This window comes from Nilaparvata lugens, chromosome X (genome assembly GCF_014356525.2).
Source record: "Nilaparvata lugens isolate BPH chromosome X, ASM1435652v1, whole genome shotgun sequence".
NCBI lineage: Eukaryota > Metazoa > Arthropoda > Insecta > Hemiptera > Delphacidae > Nilaparvata > Nilaparvata lugens.
Genome location: NC_052518.1, coordinates 83,330,187 through 83,352,502, shown reverse-complemented (window position 1 = coordinate 83,352,502; position 22,316 = coordinate 83,330,187). Strand labels below are relative to the sequence as shown.

General features: G+C 32.3%; 1 protein-coding gene across 2 annotated transcripts in view; it reads left to right on the top strand.

Annotated features, from left to right (window-relative positions):
- The first annotated feature begins 325 nt into the window (after window positions 1-325).
- Window positions 326-22,316, top strand: part of LOC111045223 — a 141,048-nt gene continuing 119,057 nt past the window's right edge. Inside the window, exon 1 of one of the 2 annotated variants that reach the window (XM_022330575.2) lies at window positions 326-1,072. In XM_022330575.2, coding sequence (XP_022186267.2) covers window positions 1,056-1,072 — 17 coding nt within the window. In that variant the 5' untranslated portion in view covers window positions 326-1,055. Of the gene's footprint in view, window positions 1,073-17,920; window positions 18,056-22,316 lie in introns of those variants that run through there. The other variant, XM_022330576.2, reaches the window with a different exon arrangement.

Here is a 22,316-nt window from a genome sequence, read left to right as displayed (position 1 = left end):
TATTTATTCTGCAACCTTGCAGAAAAAATCTTAGTTTATCTTGGTTGAAGGTGATTAATTCCTCTAGATCGCTAGTTTCACTTGAGAATTATTGAGAATCATCCAAAATTTGATGCATTTTTGAGAAGAAATTGTTATTTAGTGTATGTATTAAGTGATAATAAATCTCAGTAGAATTTTCCAACTTGTTGCGTTTTCCCAAAGATTGGCGGCGTTTGAATTTCATCCATTCCGAGCAGTCGTCAATAGACTTGCGTGAACGCATGCGCCATACAATTTCTTCCCTTCCATTCTGTACTCCCCACTCCGTCATGTCACATAGTACAAGAACAATGGAATGGATTCGCTCTAGTGAGATCACACGTTGTAGATGAGTTGAATGTTAAACTTCTGCTGATCGTAGGACGAACGTCAGAGACTCGTGATTGACACTACATGCTGATTATCTTATTCCGATACAAATTTTGTGAACTTTATCGTCAAAAATACACTTTATTTTCATTTAAAGAGATATAATATCGTACTTTGGTGTGTTTACTGGCAATCACAAGGACATGATAATCTTAGTAAACATTGTTGGTGTGTGCATTTGTTATTTAATTATTTCTATAATCTCATAACTTTTTGGTGAAAAACTCTGAAATCATAAAAGACTGGACCTTTTTCTTCATATTTCTATCAAGTGTAATTTACCTTCCTGTCAGAAAATTGTATTATCTTTTGAACTGCATTGTGACTTGTGACATCAGTTCGCGTTTCAAGTTGTGATATTTTTATATTCTTCTGATTTTATTCAAAGGGTTGTATAAACTTTTTTTGGGAATGGATTGAAATCCTTTGTTTTCCCCTTTATTCAAAAATTAATGGTGCTTCTGAAACGGTGCTTTCGGTGGCTAAACCTTTTGTTTCACAACATCATTGTGTGGACTGTCGTCTGTCAGGAGCGAGAGGTGATGGCTATGAACAATTTTTGTCTTCCCACAATGGAGAATATTATTCGGTGGAATAATTATTAAAAGGGCTCAGCAATACACAGCAGATCGTTTTGGTCTTTCATGATCATATTATCAAGGTAAGCCTTTTTACAATTTTGCTTGCATGTCGAACGAGTTATAGGTTAGAATTCTTAGGTTAGGTTTCAGATGCATTGCTTAAAAGTCATTGTTTTGATACTGTTTACTAATTTTATTTCACTCATTTTGGAACAATTGACTAAACTCACGATTATACCATCAATATTTTTTATTTTCACTCATTATTTATTCATTTTTCGTTCTGAATTGATTAATATTTTTCCAAAAATAACTTGTTTTTATTTGTTGATAGATCCTTGGCATCAAGCTTTTGATCAGGGTCAACTTTATAGATGTTATTTATTCTTTTGAGTAAAATTCTGCATTGGAAGCTAAATTTTATTCTAAAAATAAAGTAAAATAGTGGTGTCAGATAGATTTTCGATAAATACTGTAAAACCCTGTGAATAACATTATTTTTTGTGGATGATTATTGTTTTTGGGCCCTGTAACTGGATGAAAATCATCCACAAAATATAATGTTATTCACAGGGTTTTACAGTATTTATCGAAAATCTATCTGATACCACTATTTTATAAATAAACTGACAAAGAGGTTGATCAAATGCTATATAGACAACATTCAGGTGTTCCAAACTTGTTTTAAATGACCACTGATTCAGTTCATACTTTATTCAGGTACTGTATCAGGTAATCATGCGTATATAACGTATGTTTGCAATGTAAACCATAATGTGTAAAATACTACAGAGTAAGTATATTTCTGGGTACTACTCAGTGTCTTACCCACTATGGTTTACATTGCAAACATACGTTATATACTCATGATTACCTGATACAGTACCTGAATAAAGTATGAACTGAATCAGTGGACATTTAAAACAAGTTTGGAACACCTGAATGTTGTCTATATAGCTTTTGATCAACCTCTTTGTCAGTTTATTTACTAGTAGACGACCAATTTACATTCAAAACATCTCAGTTGGAGAACGTGAACTCGAAGTTGTTATAAAATTTGTGAGTGTTTTTTTAATAATAGAATAATAATTCTATATAAATAATATAATAATAGAATAATATTCTTAGAATAAAAGTATATCATTCTTCCAATTCTGTATATTCAACATCCCCATACTTTTTTCATGTTTTGTACCAATCTGCTTCCCTCGTCAGTGGATTTCGTATTTATTAAGCTATTTTTCAATAAGTTTTATTTGCTACTGCTGTTATAAGTCCAGTGTAAACTAGATAACATAAAAATTGTGCAGAAATTGCTCTGAACATCTAGTATTCATATCTGTGCTTAACTCATATATCTAAAAAAAATAGCATCCATTGGTGGAAACAACTTCTAATTAATGAGTCTAGGATAGTTTTGTGATTTATCAAGCTGTTCACAATAACTTTCTACAAGTTAGTAAGAGTTGACAAAGTTGATCATATTATTTGATAATAATTTATTTCTGAATTTCAATGAAGTGATGAAGCATTCTTGAGGAGATAAATAATAAGACCTTAAGAATATAGCCTAAGTAGGCTAAACAGAATAAAAGTGGTGATTGTAGAATTAATATGAATTAGTTTTAATGCACCAATTTCATAATCAAACTATACAGAGAAACAAAATTCAAATTGTTTCATCGAATTTACCAAATAGTACAGTATGCACTATTAAAATTTGTAACTCATTTTTGTTCTCTGAAAAATAAACTTTCTTGTAGTTTTCAATTCGATTCAGCTTAATTGTAAAATCTTAAATGGAATTATTAACTAAAATCAATTGAATTACGGTAACTAAAATTTTGAGTGATACTCGGAGAATATTTTTGGCCAATAAAGTTTAATTTTTATGTGAAAATGCAAATCTATGCAGAAATGAAAAGGGGTTTTCCAATTGGTGTATGCCATCATATAACTGCATCAACACAAGGTTGTCGGCTGATTCTGAAAACTCCATTCTTATGAACTAAAATTATTTGAATTATTGATTGCAATTTTGAATGCAACTTCATTTTTTTTAAACGGGAAGGTGGTCATGCGATACATGATTCCGATACGGAATTTCAATACAAAATGGTTTGATGAAAACCATACATCGATATCTCAAACCGTTTGGAAGATATTCACATTATTAATCAATACTACTTATGTATATCATTCCTGATTTGCATGATCAGGAATGATATACATAAGTGGTATTGATTAATAATGTGAATATCTTCCAAACGGTTTGAGATATCTTGTGTGGTTTTCATCAACCATTTTGTATTGAAATTCCGTATCGGAATCATGTATCACATGACCACCTTCCCGTTAAAAAAAAGTAGCATTCAAAATTGCGGATCGAAGATGGCGGACAAGATTTTTAAAGTCATAGTAAGGTAGTATTTTCAATTGGAGTAGGATCCCCAATCACACTAACCGTCAAATTATCTTTGTGTATGAGATATTAAGCCGTTCTCGGACTTTTCACCCACTCTGTATAACCATAAGGCAATCCCCTCGGACTAGCAAAGCAATAGGTCAAGGCGAGTGAAGCGATCGCTAGTAATTTATATTGTTATTAACTAATACTTATATAGGGACTATGAAAAGATAAATATTATACTGCTTTAAAATTATTGAAAGAAGAACGTTTTAAGCGATAAATAATACAGAATGACAAAAATATTGTCAGTTTGTGGAAAAAATAAAATTTGCAAAAAATACGCAATGTAACAAGTGATATTAGGCCGTTCTCGGACTTTTCACCCACTCTGTATATGCTAAAAACTTTCTGTAGTTTTTAGTTCAACCTGTGAACCGAATATTAACGATTTCGCGCGTACATTTCTGAAAACGTTATTCAGCTTTTGGCTGTGTTACAAATTGGAAAATCTCTGAATGACTAGGTGAACACTAAGAATCTTAAGAATCTCTGAATGACTTGTTTTGAACACTTAGGGCTGGTTTCCGAGCTCGGGATCTAGAAGTTGTGGACTTACAGAGTTCAGGACTAAAATAAGCTCTCGGGTCTAAATTGACTTTCTGAGTCACGATTTTATCTTCTAAACTCCGGAGTCTATCAAGTTCTCGACTTATTTGAGTTCAGGACTTTAACGCAGTAAACATCAGGGAAATTCACAATATTTTGCTGTTGTATTGTTGGCATTATAGCAAAACGGAAACAGCTGATTACAGCGGGACAATTCAAATGAGCATGCTCTCCAAACTATTTTGTAAAAATACGTTTCGATTTCTTTGTAGGCCTATTCAAAGCAAAACCTTTGAAAAGTGAATGAATAAACATTTCATTTCACGTTATGCTATTATTAATCATTGATCCTAACCAGTGATTTTGGAATAAAAATAATATTAGGCATTATATTTGCCTAATATATATTTACCTATATTATATTTGGAATAAATATAATATTGTTTTGAAAAAAACTGGAGTAATAATTTATTATTGTTATTATTATTAATATGTTGAATATGACATTGATTAATAACATTCAGATTGGAATATAAATTCCAAGGCAATCCTTGTATTATTTTGCTTGAGCATTTTTAGTTTATGTAAAGTAAAATGAGGTTAGTTTTTTACGCATAATTCTGATACAATTATATTCCAAAATGAACTTGCAAACTATAAATTGTGAATTTAGATGGACTAATCCAAATAATTTAGGTATACTATGCCATCTATTTGGCTTTTTATCTACTCCAAAATAATAACTGTATTGTGTTTGCTCAGTTAAGTCTAGAACTTGAATTTAAACCCTACCCCAGTCGAGGGTTTAAAATCATGCTGTTTCAAGTCCTGGACTTAACGATTTTTGATAAATCCTTGACTCGGAAAGAGGCGAGAATCTAATTCAAGTCAAGTTGTGAAAACGTTTAATTTGAGATAGCTCCACAAACAGAAAATCGCAGGTGGACAGATTATGGGACCAGGAAACGCAGATGTTGCAGTGATCAATGAGGAATCGTCAACACAGATTTCTTCAAGAGTTTATTCGTTCAGGAGGAAGCCATCTTAAAGAAGTAATTGTCAAAAAGTGATAGATGTTATTAATAATTCTCAAATGGCAAGTCTTGAAATTTACATTAGCTTGAATAAAATCATTTTTGCCCTTCCCACTAATGTTTTAAGGCGTTTTTAAAAGTTCCCGTTATTCTGTGTCATCTTGTACAATGAACTCTCTCTAAGGGGTTTCCGGGTTTCCAAGATCGGGATTAAGCTAACTATACTTTATTCTAGACTTTTAAACAGCTGGAGTCAGAAAATAATTGGATTTCCGAAATGGGGCGTAGTCGTAGTTTTTATGATAATCTTTATTTTCTCATTTTTACAAGTGGAAACGTTTTTCTTTGGTGAAATAAAACATTCCTTAATATTTTAAAATAGCTGAAACTTTACATTTTTTTCTCTTAATTTTATTTTGGGTTCAATTGTCTAGTTTTTCGAAATTTAATTTAAACGTGGACTTTGACTACGCCCCGTTTCGAAAAGCCAATTTTCTGATTCCAGATGTTTGGAACTCAGCTAAATCCCGAGCTCGGAAACCGGCCCTAAGAGACTAGAGAGAGTTCATTGTATTTATAAATTTTAGTAGATTACATCCGATATGAGGATTCTCAGTGTTCACCTAGTCATTCAGAGATTTCCCAATTTGGAACACAGCCAAAAGCTGAATAACGTTTTCAGAAATGTACGCAAGAAATCGTTGATTGAAAAATTGAATTTTAATTTCTCGAACATGCTGGAAAAAGATACAAGAGCAAAAAGCAAGAAGGAAAGTTCAAATTATCACACTTTAATAACACACTCTTGTATTGCTTAGCTAATTTTATAGACTGAATTACTCTACCCTTTTTTGTCCAAGTCGTTCGCGGGAAATATGGGAAAACACTATAAAATTTTGGAATAATTCTTTAAACTCAATCCTGAGCCTTTGAACTAAATTCTAACATTTTTTAACTAAATTTAAATATCACGCAAAGTACTTAGAGGTAGGTAGTGTAATTCATCTTCTATCATAGACTTACTGCTGCATGAGGGAATGTTAAAACTGAATGAATACTTAATACATCTGCGAATTCATTCTACGAACAAGATGAATACATCTCCTCAGTTAGAAAAGCAATTTTATGCTATCCCGCTCGTTGTTTGTAGATCCGTTCTCAAGACAGTTTAAAGAAACTCACGTATGTTGTGGTATGAGGAAGTTTCAAGAAGTTTAGTTGGATAGTATTTTAGCTTTCAATTGTTCGTGCTACAAATACTATTACCGCGAACTTTAACGTAACGAAGTAATGTGGTAAATGGACCGGTATTCTAGGATGATGCTTTCAAGAGTCTTAAAAAATTATCAATGAGCCATAACGTACGATGATTTTGATTAGATCTTAACATTAATAAATGAGCAAATAAGTTGATTTTTATAAGAATTTAAAGTTGAAATGTTTATTTCCTGATCGTCTACGAATTCCGATGTTAATACAATAGATCATTCTCTCTTGAATTACATATATGCAGTCATAAAGTTTTCTTTGATAGTCTACAAAAATAAAACTGACATATTTTTAATATGATTTAACTTTGGAGCTTTGATGAAAAACTGGACTAATAATCTAATAACTGACTCATAATATTTGTCTTCTCTTATAACAAATATTTGTCTAACTAGTATATAATTAATAATAAGTATGTGATTATAAGCTGAATAATGGAGTATCAGTATCTGACTCACAAAATACTTGACAGTTGAATGCATTTCAATGTAGGGAATAGATTGGTATAAAACTTGGTATATAGACTTGATCATTTATTTTCTCAATCATTAATGCTAATCAGAATGAACCTAATTACATGAATTTACTCTCCCTTTTTTATTCACTTCATTCTCATTGCATGGGTACTCATATTAGTCCTTCATAATCTCCTGTTCCTTTCTATTATTATGTTCGGTTTACTTCGACATTAATTTCTCCTCAATCATTACTAGTTCACATATTATCCTTGGCTCGCCGATGCTGAATGGCCTATGCTTAGTGTCGTATTAAGCTGTTTAGTGCTTGATGAGATTGTTGCTTTACTTCATATTGTTTTTGCAGTTTTATGTTCTGGGTTAACTTGAATAATGGACTGGTTTCATGGATTTTTAACAATCATACTAACAATATAGTAACAAATTACGATGAATAATTTCCTATTACTGTATTCAGTTAGGAAGGATGTTTTTTGTATTACCTACCTGTCGGTTTTCAAGTTACTAAAAAACTAATGTAAATAGCATATCAGGTACAACGTGAATGTCTATAACTACTTTATAACACAACTATTATCATACTATCTACTATACTACTAAATATTTTCCTTTAGAAATCTCTTCTATAACAATGAACTATCAACGTCAAGAGACAAGAATAGCGCGCAATATTTTACCCAATTTAAATTTTATTATTTATTAAGAGAATGTTTTATAGCTATGAGCATTCTCAGTTTGAGTTGCTGAGACTCAATCTTATGATACTAAAACAACTATGAGCTTCATAGGCTCGGAGCCTTTCGATTTCTTTCAAACTGAATAATTGTTTTTTTTTGTAAATTAATGTATAATAATACATACAGTTATTGAATTTCAATTCAATTTTTAGTTAAAAGTATTCCTATTGTTTGTGCTTTAGATTGTGAATATTTTGGTTCAGTTATCAGGGCATTATTAGAATCCTACCACGTTAATTGTTGTCTTCTGATGGCGGAGATATTGTTTAGGCCGCTTACAGAGGTTGTATGTAGTCATATGATTTGGTTATTTGATATGATTATTCACGGTATTGTTGTCCAACCAAGTCCAGTAAGCTTTCCCTCCAGCAAGAATCTGAATAGAGAGTGTCACAATATGTCTGTTCCAAGCTATCAGTTTCTCCTTCAATTTAGGTACGTTACGTCTCTTGAATCAAGTGTTCTCCCTCTCGCTGTAGTATGTTATTCGCTGTCTACTCCCTCTTACCAAATCTCTCATTCCCTTTCACTACATCTCTCTTTCGCTCGATCTCTCTCTTTCTCTTTGTCAATAGAGACAGTTTATATTCATTCATCCCTCAATATTGTAATGCACTATTGTTGCAATGAAGTCCAATGATAATCTTTCTGTCCCCTCCGATAGACCGTTTCAAGCATTTAGTTATTGTCATTCGTCATCTGGCTCGCATTTATTGCACCATACGTCATTGCTATATCAATTGATGAAGATTTTCCCATAAGCTCCAACCTGTATTTTAGACGGAGATTTATCAGAATGTTCAAGTATGCGGGTGTCTGCATATATGTGGATAAACTATTAGGATGAATAGTAGGATTTGTATGTTGTCACTACCACACATTTCTAATCTATCTTAATTTGACATTTTATTAGAGTTATCTTTTTTGCCCCGTATAATAGGATACGAGTAGGTTGCACTAATCTATGTTAATTCTATTGTCTTATAATGTCTTTGAATCGTTAATTTTAATAGTTTCTTTTGTTTTTGTCAATGAATTAACATTGCATTTTTGGTTCAATAATTCTAGTGTACACCCTTCCATCATTAATATACCAGTTGTTTTTAGTGGTACTTTCTAGTCATTGATGATAGCCTATCGACTATTGAAAACTCAAGGGTTCTTGTCCAATGTCAGAGATTCTTGGTTTATAAATGTGTAGGATTTGCATAGAGTGCTTGTTCTGTTGTATGTGTATGGAGAGTTTTTCAATTTCACTGTTCACTTATAAACTTGACCACTTGAAACTTAGCGAGTTCTAGTTTTTAGTCTCAATTGCCTAGACAGAATAGCAATTAAAAAAAATCGATCTGCAAGAAAAACTTTGATTTTCATTACCTACATTTCAAATATAGTTGATAACTCTTCCTAAATAATACCTCATATAATTTTTCCATCAGTATTATTTTTCTGCCAAAAGCTAGAACATGCTTAGGCTCTTAAGCCCTAAGCTTGAATACCAGTATTGGTTTATTTTCATTTTCTGCTTGTAGCTATGGTTGCTTGCTGTTTTACTTGAGTACTCTTTTCTCTTACTCAAATATTCTCGTAGTTATGAATTGTTTTACTTTTTCAAATGCAGTATTTGTATCATTGATGCTTTCGTATTCTTGAATGTTTCTATTCTCAGCACTTCAAATGAAAACTACATTTTTGAAACTACTTAGAATTAATATCGGGGGACCGAGCTTCGCTCTGGAGTGTATAAGCATAGACAATTTGTAAGGAAAGATTTAATTTATAGTTTATATATATTTATTCAATTTTCAGTCGTACAATTATTTTTACAGTTATATGAGGAGGCACAACAGGCTTATGCCCAAAATTGTCCCTTTTTCAAATTCATACTACAGTCCAAATAAAAATTTAGGTTAACCTACTATCACTCATCAAAATATCAATTTATTCACACTTCAAAAAACAAACACATCATCAATTACAAATAGATATACCATGAATTCGATTTAGAATGATATACTATGTTTGCTACAATATTTGTTAATATACTATGCACTATTCTACACTAACAGCATCTAGTTACTATTTTGGACTTTCTGAAGTAAACATGTTTTCTAAAAAAAAAAAATAAACAAAAAATATGTTTTTCTTTCTGGATTATTATTCTCGTGAGATCACCTGAGGAATAACCCACACATGCACTCGCTCACTCACTTCCATTACGGTATCGACAGACGACAAAATTTCCAGCTGTTTTTCCAAGGACGTATTTATCCTTTTAATGTCCTTCAGCGAGTTATCCCAGGGCTGAGACCTAGTGCAATCTAATTTTCATATCATAAACCTACTTAGTTCCAAATTTCGTAAGAATCGTTTGAGCCGTTTTCGAGATCCGGTCACATACAGATATATAAACATATGAACAGAAATAGCTCGTTTAATAGTATAGGATTAATTCGATTAATACAATACAAGTATTAAAATCAATAGAGAATAATTTCTAAAATCTTTTCATTATTAGGTGAGTTTATTTAGGCCTAAACTTCGTTCCCATTCGTTAGCAAGACCAAACCATAATTTTTTATTGTACGCTCCATCTATTATGACACCCAACCCGTTACTTTCCTGTTTCCATTTCGATTTTTTATCAGAAATTAATTGAATAATCGATATCCAAATGTTTGAAATTGCATTTTCGATATTTATTCCACTGTCCACTTTTCAGTGTCTTGGTTTTGAATAAGTATTGTGAAAAACAAATTTGCATTCTAAATGCTTACAATAGTTGGTCACATAGCTTTTTCTGCTGTTGCCCTTTGTGTTGATGCCCACTCAGACTGTTGTGGCGCTAAGGCAAATACCCGTACTATAGTGGGATGTGAAGTGAAGCATTCTGAATATTAGCCATCTCCATTATATTATTGAAGAAGTCGTTGATGAGACATCCGCCCGCTGCATCAATGCTTACTCCACTCTTCTCTTATTTAAATTTGCTATACAATGTTCCTTCTACTGTGGTAGGCTGAGAGTTATGGTGCTTTCATAATATGCTTACATTGAAGTTGATCAACTCAGATTCGTAGTCAAATGTATCTGATTTATCCATCTGGATTTACTATTTATACTACATGGAATAGATAAGGACCATACTGTTATAAAAAATGTTATACAAATTGAGTTGAGAGTTATTGTGAAACCCTCTGGTTTGCGACAACCGTACAGTATATTCTCGTTCTTAAACATAATACTTCAAGTATTGAAAGTTTTGAGGATTTGTCAATTGAATGAATTGAATTAAAATTCATTTACACTCCGTGATGGAATGATTGTGCTCATCAAACAACAAATTCGATATAATTCAACACAAAACCAAATATATAATTAATAAAATAAAATAATATTCTGTAGCTCGAGTAACTGGTGGAAAGATCCCATAACTATTGAGAGAAAAGTGGAGTAATACAAATTAGACTAGTGATGTCTTGGCCATTGAGTTATCTTTCTCATTTTCGTAAAAATATCTCCTTATGGAAATTTTAGAGCTGAAAACTGGTTTTTAGTACACATTCATTTGCTTGATTTTTCTTTTCATTTCATGTGTAAAAATTTCTTAAAGTAGATGAATCAGCGAACATTTTAATATAGTTCAACCTCAAGTTGGATATAGTCGATTTTGAGCGTATTTTTTGCACATTTTTAAACCCCTCTTAATGAACTACATATCCTTTTTGGAAACTCTTTAGCAGCCGTATTTTTCAAGATAGAATATTTGGGTTCAACTTAAAACCTGCAGAATTTTGTTGCCTAATTTAGAGTTATTGGAGGGATTATTTGAAGATTCCTGGGATGATTCAGATTCCCATACGAGAGCTACCTTGATATGGAATCCGTTGTGAAGAAAAGCGTTTCTCAATTCAGCATTCTTCAGCACCAAATTACTGGTCTGCAGGATCATGCGGTGAAAGTTTTTTACCGGTTATTCTGAAATGTGTTCTATGCGATTTTTGAAATTCACAGCGATTAATAATACTGCTATAAAGTAGAATATGATCCATAAGATATAGTATTGTAGGAAATGTGATTAAATAAAGATTCGCTTTGATCACATACACTCATGTTAATTAGTAATTAGAACATGAATATGCAATCATTCTACTTAATACTTTAATCAGATAAATGAACAGTCCAAGACGTTTCGAGCAGACATAATGATAAAAAAGTTGTAAGTAATGAATAATAGGTTAATTGAAAACGTTTTTTATTTATTCAAAATAGAATTCTCTACAACTTTGGAGGCCAGTCGGCGATCTGAATTTGAATGAAAAAGATTTGTTCGGAATCAGAAAAAAAGATGAAAACGAAGATTGAATGAAAAATCGAAGAAAATGATTGATGAAAACATTTTCGATTGTAAGTAATTGTATGTGATAGAATAGTTTTGTAGAGAAAAAATGAAAAGCTTTGCGACTCTTGTGGAAGAATTACATCTTGTACCGAATAATACTCTAGTACAAACTTACTACAACAATCCAGATTTCTTTTGTAGCAGTCATGAAGTCTCAATCAAAATTTCGATTCTGTACAAAACAGCTACAGGATATTTAAACTTGAAATTATAAATAAAAGTTTGGACGGAAACAAAAATTTCAAGAAGAGTGCGAAAAACCAGAAAAGATTTCGAGAAATGAAAAGGAAATTTGAAAGAGAAAGGTTGGATAGAGAGGAGAGATATGAAAGACAATATTTGGAACGGAAAGAGAAATATTTAACAGATCAAAATTTGGAAGAGGATTTGAAAGAACTCTTCGATAAACAGGATGTAAGAGTGAATGTATTTGAGGGCCAGGAACAAAATTTAAAATATTGTGAAGTTATGGTGGAGGAGGAGCAGGAGATTGTGGAGGAGGAGGAGGAGGAGGATGATGTGAAAGATCTATTGATACAATTTGACGTTACTGGCAATGGTGAGATGAATTTTGACCACGAAGAAACTCCTGATAAAAGGTATATTTTTGAAATGGAATAATCTAGTACTGTAGTACCGATAATGAGGAAATTACAAACCGCAATGAAACGCTGATAGACACGAAATTGCCAACTAATGAACCAGATAGTTTCCCCAACTATTCTGCTGCCATCGATAGTGACAAGTTTCTCGATCTTGTACTGCTCGAAGATGATTGCTAGCTTCAGCATAATCAACAAAAAAGATATCTCCAAAGAAAGCTAGAAAGACAAAAAGATATATCCAAAGAAATCTAGAAAGAGAAAATGCAGAACAAAAGATCTCACTGATGAGAGTGCGCTATTTGTGCTGATGAACTAGTCATTTCAGATGATGGGATGAAAGAAATTCAGGATGTATATTCAGAAAAAGATATCAAAGAAAGATTTGCTAGTATTGGAAAACGTGAAACTTATAAGAATCATAGAATAGAAAAATAACGAGAAGTGAAGAATGTAAGTGAACTAATAAACAAAGAAGTTTTAAAATAAATTTACGATGAAGATGATTGGAAAGAACTTCAAGATTTATAGAGAATAAGATTCACCAAGGATTGAATGATGATCGAAATAAGTGATTGATAAAGATGTAAAGGATAGAATGAATATGTATGAAATTGAGGATACTCGACATACATAAGAAGAGCCTAATGTTGAATATGGATGAAAATGGAAAAAATAAAAATGGTCAAATTGATAACCATCCAGATTTGAAAGAAGAGCTTGTGGGAAACTCAAGTATTGTGAAAGAGGAATACAACATTTATGATGAAATGGATGAAAAAGAAGAAAGGAAAACATCTTCACCAACAAAGAAAAATAGACAAAGAAGAAGAAAAACACCTAACACAACAATGAAAAATAGATTAGGAATAAGGACAAGATTAGTCAAACGCAAGAATATGTTGGAAACACTGTCTACCAAAAAATCGTTCAAGATGTATCTACTCATTGGAAATGTGATTAAGTAATAATTCACTTTGATCACATGCTACACATGTTAATTAGAACATGTGTATGAAATCATTCAAAGTAATACTATAAACAAATGTACAGGTCAGTTTAAGACGTTTCGAGATGAATTCATGATCAAAAGTTTTCAAACAAATAATTGCACAAGTGAGAAACGATCTTTATTTCGTGGAGAAACTCAAAATAGAATTCCTTACAGTATGAACTCTTAAATAAGTGGGACGATTGTAAATACTCTATAATGATTAATGATGGTCAATCGACCACTACCACTTGAAAGCTCATGTTAATCATTGTTAATTCATATCAAATCATGTTAATTTGTCATTGCGTATAAGCTTTAGATGGTGAGCTAATAAAGATTTGAGTTTTTGAAGTGTATTTTAGTCAGTCTTTGGATGAAGTAGGAATTAAATAAGATTAAACTGGGGTGGGTGAAAAGTACTTGAAACTAGGCCCTTGACTTTAAACTAGTCCAAGTACAACAGTACAAGTCTTATAGAATACATCGGTCTAGAAGTCGGTATACATACCGGGTTATATGTATACATACGGTTTATAGCTATAACATGAATAAGACTTGAACTGTTTTGGCAATTGAATGAACTTTTATTTTGTTTTTTACAACAATCTGATCAAATTTGAACAGCGCGGTTCAGCGGAATGATGTTCCTCTTAATTTGAAATGAAGTGATTTGGGATTATTCACCCTTGAACCCTGTTCCACTTTCGCTAAAATAGCATTGAAACTATTTGAACCGTTAGTTGCGTGAATTCTAGTTAGTTAGGCCTACTAACACCCCACCTCATCCGAATCTTCCAATGCCCATTCACGATTGTCAATTAATAATTATTGCCAATATTGTCATAAATACAATTTGAACATTTAGAATTTGTTCATGAAGTGACAGACATAGTTGAATGATGAAGCAGAAGTAGCCATATTTGAATAAGTCAATAACTTGAGTGATAGTGAACGTATGAAATCAATATTGAAAAATTATTGAATATTGTTATAAATATGAAAAATGATGAAGAATTAAATATTATGCCTTCATCAACTTCAGAAAAGAAAGCGCTATTCATTTATGAAACTTATTTAGTCTTCAATTTTTTACATTTTCTTTATAAACTTGTAAATGAGAGGGTTTCCGGTACAAAACTGTTTTCTTGAAGAGTTTCGAATAGAATATAGGATGGATATAATTCATTCCTTAAAACAAGAAACAGTTCAAATGAGAAAAGTTTGCTTTCTTTCCATTATCGTTACTTAACACATCACATATTTGAATCGAATTTTATTATATCCTCTCACTTGAGTACAAGTCTGTGCATGAGGAGAACAAACAGGATAATAATTCAAATTCTTTACAATATTTTTACATTTTTGTCATTTAAACATCGTCATGCAGTCATTTATTATAATATGTAATGAACGATTTGTTTACATACACACTGAAGAACTTACGAGTTTCATGAATTGTGAAGATCGGCGGATGTGTTCTTGGTCAGGAAAACCAACATGTGGGTTGAAATTTTTTATATAATCAAACACACAAACAGTTTGTTGGATTTGAAGTTAAGTTGTTCAATTAGTATGTTAATTATATTGACGATTGTCGCGTAGCTTTATCAATTTGAAACTGTTTTATTGGATTAAGTCCATGATCTTCGCAATTGTTGATGATGAGTTCATAAATCTCGAAATCACTCCTGTCTGTAAGTAAACAAATTGTTCATTACAGCAATGACTGCATGTCGGTTTTTAAATGGTAAAATAGTGTTTCAATACACGTGTATTGAATGGATCAGGAAACCAGCGTCACAATATTTATGTTGAATTTCGAGTTCAATTAATCTGTGGAATGCATCAGAGTACTTCAAGTGGGCTCTGTTGGCTAATCTTAATTACTAAGATCTTGGAATCTAAGCTGAAATTAAGTGGACTGAAGTTGGCTAAAGTATTCGGATATTACAATTCCGAAACTATTTGGACCTCTCCAACCCACGTGGATTATAAGCATTTTCCTGTTGGTCCTCATCGAACAACGCCAAGTACTGCAACTTAAGGTGCTCTAGGGTTGATTGAGAAGTATACCTTGCATAACAGGAGTTATCTTAGTTCTGACATTACTCAAGGTGAGCGAAGATGATGGTACTTGGGTTAACAACTTTATAAAGTGATACCAAAATGGGAAATGGAAGGAATGTTGCTAAGAAAATTGATTATTGTTTGAGGAAAGATCAGGTGAGATCAATATTGATCATGAAAATTTTTTTTTAAGAAGAGATATATCTATTCACAAATATAGTTGAAAGCAACAGCTGAAATCTATACATTCTGTTTCTGAATGCCATAAAATATTCTACCGTACATTGCCTTTTGCATTTAAAATGACCTGTATTAATGAATAACCGATGAAGAATGAAAAATCTCGTGTTAGAAATCAATCAGACTCGACCAAGCACTTGAGTGCGAAGCAAAGAGATTTTTGGTCAAGTGAATTGGAGTGGAAATTTTGTATTGTGGAGCTAATGTGGCATTGTATTGTACAAAAAGTGTAGTGTAGCTTCAAAAACGTACTAGATTTCACATGGCTGAACTTGTCTGTTGATGTACCAAATACCCTGTTCATCTCTACAGCAGTTTGTACCTCAATTAATACAAAGTTGGAGCATTGTGTACAGCTTTTCACTATTTTGGTCTAGGGTGACATTTCAATTGAGCGCATGCCGTTGTCAGTGGGTATTGTCTAATTGTCGGATCGAATGCGATTGTAATTGATTAAAAATAAATAGGTAAATAAATCAAATTGCAGCTAGTGCAAGAACGTTTTGCATTGACATTTGGAAATGTGATTGGGCGGGAAGAGACGAGCGCACATTCAAAATCGTTTGGAGATTCGTGCAATTAAATTTGGAAGCGATAGCCTGGTCGGCCCGGGCCTATTTAATTATGGAAAGAGACTGTTAACAAACTCGACGCAGCTCAGCGAGGAAATAATTTCGTCCTAATTAGGTGGTAGCTTATGAGCAACCCGCTAAGCAAACACTACCATTCGCTTAATAAAACTGAATTCGACTAATGAAATGTCCCCTGGCAAACGGGGCCAAGTTTCGTGTTTGCCGGCACTCAGCAAGATAGGGCGACCAACCGGCAAGTTGTTCCTTTACTTGGCAAGTGTCTTGCAACACAGGCACACGGCATAGGGCGGCCACACTCAGCTCATGTTTGCTCAACAAACAACCGCACCAATTAGCAATCGAACAAAGATTTAACTGTGTTCAAAGCAAAGCAACAGCACCACATTCAACCGCTTCAAAAATACATGAATGTTAAATTGTGAAATTGAGGTCTGTTCATTTGGTATTTGTCGATTTCTTGTACAATTCACTAATAATGGGAAAGGTGAACTGTGCCATGGATGAAAGTGATTTTGACAAAGAAAAACTTCTGGCTATTGTCAAAACTGCTAGTAGTATCATAAACTTTGATGTTTTATCTGTCTCGTACAAAAATAAGATTCCTGTGCAGTGTATAAAATTAAAAATTGTAAGCCAACCAATGTATCTATGTATACGTTCACATTAATGAGCGTTCAACTATAATCCCTGCAAGTCAAAGAATTGGATCAATACGGGACAGGACATTAATATATACTCAGACTATATCAACATTATTTTTTCTAAAAAATATCTTGAATATAACTTTAATCAATTACCTTAATCAATATTGAATACAAGTTATGACGCTCTCTTTTACAGAGTCTGCTACTGGAGACAGACGTTTTATAAATGGACTACTGCTATTTTACGATTAGAAAATATTTTTTTGACTGGAATAAGCTTCTTAGATATGAAATTTCGTCTTACCTAACGTACGAAAAATATATCAGTAGATGGTACCCATGTTCACGCTGACATGTGTGGAGACGCTCTCTGCTCTGAAGTTAGCCTCCACTCCCTTCAATAGCTGACTACCTATCGATCCGAGCGATTTTCTGCTGTATAGCTTGTTGCAGCTCGGCCAATGAACGAGGATTCATAAATCAAATAATTTAAATACCATCAAAAGAAAAATCACTCACTGAAAAATTAGATCGATCTTCAACAACTATTGCTGTGAGTGTAATTTAACTTGAGATAATGTATTTGTCAGCGTGAAAATTAACACCAATTAACATTATCACAAGTAAAATTAACGATTTTACTTCTCATAGGGTACATAGGTTAATTGAATTGCATCTTTTGAGTAACTTATTTCTACCAATAAATTATTTTTTTCACCTCAAATTGGATTGTTATTCATTTGTAAAATGCCCGTTTCCCATGTCGGACTCTGTATTATATGTTGCACAGAAATCGAAGCTCTTTATCATTGCCAGATAGATAAGATAAGATTTGAGCCAGTGACAACTACGGATCTACCCAAACGACTCAATCAATCTCATTGTTCGGTTACAAGTGATTGTGTCAAGTTTTGATTCGAGCAACCCTGTTTTATGTATGAGCAGAGATAACTTCTTTACTAGATTGTTTATTGTAAAGTATTAATAAGGTAAATCTTGTTTTTCAATATTGGGATAAAATTTTACTATTATAACCATTCAAATTCAATTATTTAATATGACAACAAAGACTGAAATTTAACTACATATTTAATTTTTTTGTAATTGAACCATTTACTTTTATTGGTCTTCCAATACTACTTCATTATCTACAAATTATATATATATATATATATATATATATATATATATATATATATATAAATTATAAATTAAAACAGGAAACATTATTTTAAATTATAACTTACATTTTTAAGTTTTTAAGTGTTTTTAATCTATTTATGTCTTGTGTTTCCTGTTTTAATTTATAATTTATACATATATATATATATGAATATATATATTACATACATATTATACATCTACAAATTATATATATTTAAATTTTATTGCTGTGGATTATTACTTCTTTGCAAAATATGACAGAATTCCTCTCATCTTCGTAAAGAAAATCATTATGTTGTTCTTTTTTCTTCCTCCCCTTTCCAAAAACTTATTTAAAACGATTTCTTCCGATTTTATTCAACTAGACTAGACTCCTCGACATTTTTTCATTGACTAGTGGTACTTCTTGAAAGCATAAGCTATTCTCATATTCTCATAAGCTCTTATTCTCATAGGCTCTCAACTATCTATTTGCATACATCAAATTAATTTCGAACTTTATTCTATCCAATAATTGGGAGTAATGTAATTTGCAATATAATCTTTTTAATCCTTTTGAATAGATGTACTGTATGATATCCATTCTTTTCTCTTCTATTATGAAAGTGAGAGAACAGATAATGTAGCAACAGTATTCCAATGTTTGAACATGCCACTTATGATTGTTCGATTTGAATGTTATGATTATTAATATTTGACCTGACATTGAATTAATTTAAACATTTAAATTCCTTCTGATGTGACATTATTAGTATACTGTATTAATAGCAGATACATACGAACTTGAGGATACGATATATTCGGTCTTCCTTCCATATACCTTAAAATCATATTGCATTTTGACATTAACGGATTAGAAGCGAACTCATAGAGACCAAAATCAACAAAATTCAAGAAGCTATTTTCTCGTAAAACACGGCACAAGATTTCGGTTCTTTTGCTATTTATAAAAATTAGTCAACATGCTTATTTCAAGTACTTACCTCAGAAGACGAAGTATATGGCTTCAATGAAAGCGACATAGAGAGCGTTTTGATGAGGTTCGTCAGTTTGTAGACAGGTTAGGGGTTAATAAAGTGTGTTGGATGGGAGGTGTAGTTTAGTTGTTGCAAGATTATTATAGATATTTAAGCTGTTCTCTGTGTTGTGATGTGTGCAAGTTATGATTTTGTTAATCGCGTATGTGTGAAAGTGCTCAGTTGTTGATGGAAAACCGCAGATTTTCCATTTTGTTGAGGGAAGAAATCGTTGATGAAGGAATGGGGTGTTGGATCCAATTCTTCAATTCATCCCTATTACTAGAGTCACTACTTAGTATTTGACGTAGAATTCATCATTTATATTCTAGTGGTAATGAGTTCTTTTATATTTCATATCGGAAGTTGGTAAATTGACTTGGTATTCACTGAGAGAACAATACATTGAATGTTTTCAATGAAAAATAAAAAGAGAGGTCGAACAAAAATTTCAATTCAGATCTAATAAACCTGCAATTCTGTCTGTAACGAATATTGTTTGCTTACAAAGAAATGGATTAAGTTGTAACTAAGCAGAGTTGATTGAATCCTCTCACGTATTTCCAACCCTACAACAGTCTGTGCGCGAGGTGTTGAAATCGCTTCTGCTGTAGCCATTTTGCTCATTTCGCCTACAAAAGTTTCCTTGTTTGTCTGGAGAGAAACAATTTGATATGATTCTTTTTTCATTTTTTCAGCTTAGGCTTAGTCCTCGTTCTGGTTGATTTGAACCCTGTTTAATCTTTCTTCGATTGTTGTTTTAATAACTTTCTTCGATGTGTGTATAAGTGTGGGATGCTACAAGGAAAATATTACACATGTAAGCTTTGTTGATAACCAATACTCCGAATGCAAGTTCAATATTTACCTTTACCGGCGTATGGGAATGAAAATATTTTCATCCAGACGTTGTATTTCTTGTAAACAAACGATTGGAGGGATTGAGAAATTGCAAACAACCAATTTTATTAGGATTTTCTGTAATATTTACTCGTGAAGTTCTACGTATTCGTTATCTTAAGCTCGTTATCAATTTTTGCCGTCGGAACAGTCGTGGGTTTGAATCCCGCCATCCCGCGCAAGCAAATGTTTGTTTGATCATCGTCTCTTCTTATCAGCCACAAAGAAGTGAAAGGTTATGTGGGTATTAACCAGAAAAAAAATATAAATTGTCTCAGATGTGAGTTGAGATGACAGAGAGATCATTGTAATGCAGTGCCTATAATGGTCAGAGGCTATAGAATTGATAGAATGTTGCATTCTATACTCTTTGGTAAACCGGTAGGAGGGAGCGGGTGAAATATCTGCGTGGGTACCCGAACTTTGAATTTTCCTCATTGTCTGGGGGTGGAGGGCGCAAAATTCAACTTGGTCGTGGTTGGTGGGTCATAGGGAGGGGGTGGGGTGGTTGGCGCTGGCGCAGATGCGAAACACTTTTGATGAATTTTCTCGTCACTTTTATACAATTTTCAGCTTGATAATATTTTACACAATACTCATAATATCTATCTATCAATGAGAATAATCAAATACTTCAAATAAAGTAGCTTTCAATTTTCAGGGCCGTTTGCTCTGTAAGTTTAAGCTAAAGCTTAAACCAAATCTGGATTTTTTTTTGTTTAAACTAAAATTCCGTTTGCACAGTATCAGTTTAAACTCTTTATTGAGTTTAAACTCTGGGGAAAAGTTAAAACCTCCAAAGTAGGAGGTTTAAACCGTGGTTTTAACAGTGGTCTTCGATTAGAAAACATGTTTTTAATAACACATAACTGAGATATATTGCTTTCGAGAGATTTCTAATAAACGAGATTCAAGCGTAACAAAATAACTTTTTTATCTTACATTCTAAAATATATTTTCTGGTGCCAACTAAACATAAGTTTTTTTAAGAATTTCTTGATTGCTTTTCACTTTTATAACCGTACAGCTTACAGCTCTGTGGATTTTGAACAAGAACAAGAAAATACTGAATTAGTAGCTACATAACCTCAATTTACTGATGGTTTGTAAACAAATGACAAATTTCCTGTAAAAATCAGCCTTCCTGATATTATAAACGATTACATTCTATTACCAACTTAACGCTAAACTAGTTTAACTTAAACTGGATTAGTAAATGACCTGAGAAAACCGATTCAAGTTTAAACTTTCAGATTAACTTAAACTCGATTAACTTAATCGAGTTTAGCAATCTATACTGTGCAAACGGCCCTTAGTCGTATGTGATCCGTATCTTCTCTACGTAAGAGATAAGATATACGATTTAATACGAAATAGTGATTATATACTAATCCCGTATTATTAAAAATTATCTTACTCTTGGTGAAATCATTGCAAGGAGAGTTTACATCTCATAACTCGTTTTCTCGAAAACTGATTTGGGGCTTCCTCCATTATATTTGAAATTAGGTTTATGTCTCTTATTTTCTCTCAATCGTTGACGATTGAAGTAAAATGTACATAATGTTTCTTTAGCTACAATTTACTTATGAAACTTTATCTTATCTTAAGCTAATCTATCACCTATTCTGTTTCAACAAGTCTAGGATATAGGGTGCTAGCTTGTATTTTATTTTAATCTTATTAGGTTTCGGGTTTAACTAGGCAATTCAACTATTTACAAACTAAGTTCACTGATTAATGATGATTTATGAAACCAACTATACAAGTTTCTGCATTTATAAAGTTTGAACTCTTAGGCATATTTCTCAATTATTAGTATCATCCTTGAAGAATTATTTATAAAGAATTTTGCCATGCTAGGTGATAAGTTGGGAGGATGCTAGAAAACTAAGTTGGCTTAACTAACAAGCAAATCATCTTAATAGTTGAATTAGCTATTGGGCTGACTCAATCTAATCTACTTCTATATATGTTTGTGATAATTGAGTTATCTTTCGTTGTTGGCTGAGATTTCACAATTATAAAAATTATTCTCCTCCTTAAAAACTTGGTTTTCTGTGTTCTTATTGTTGCAGCATCTTTGTTCCATTAATACAGACTTTTCACTTAATTATTCATATCCCCAAAAAGCAGAGCTTCATTCATATTCAAGAAGATGATGATTATG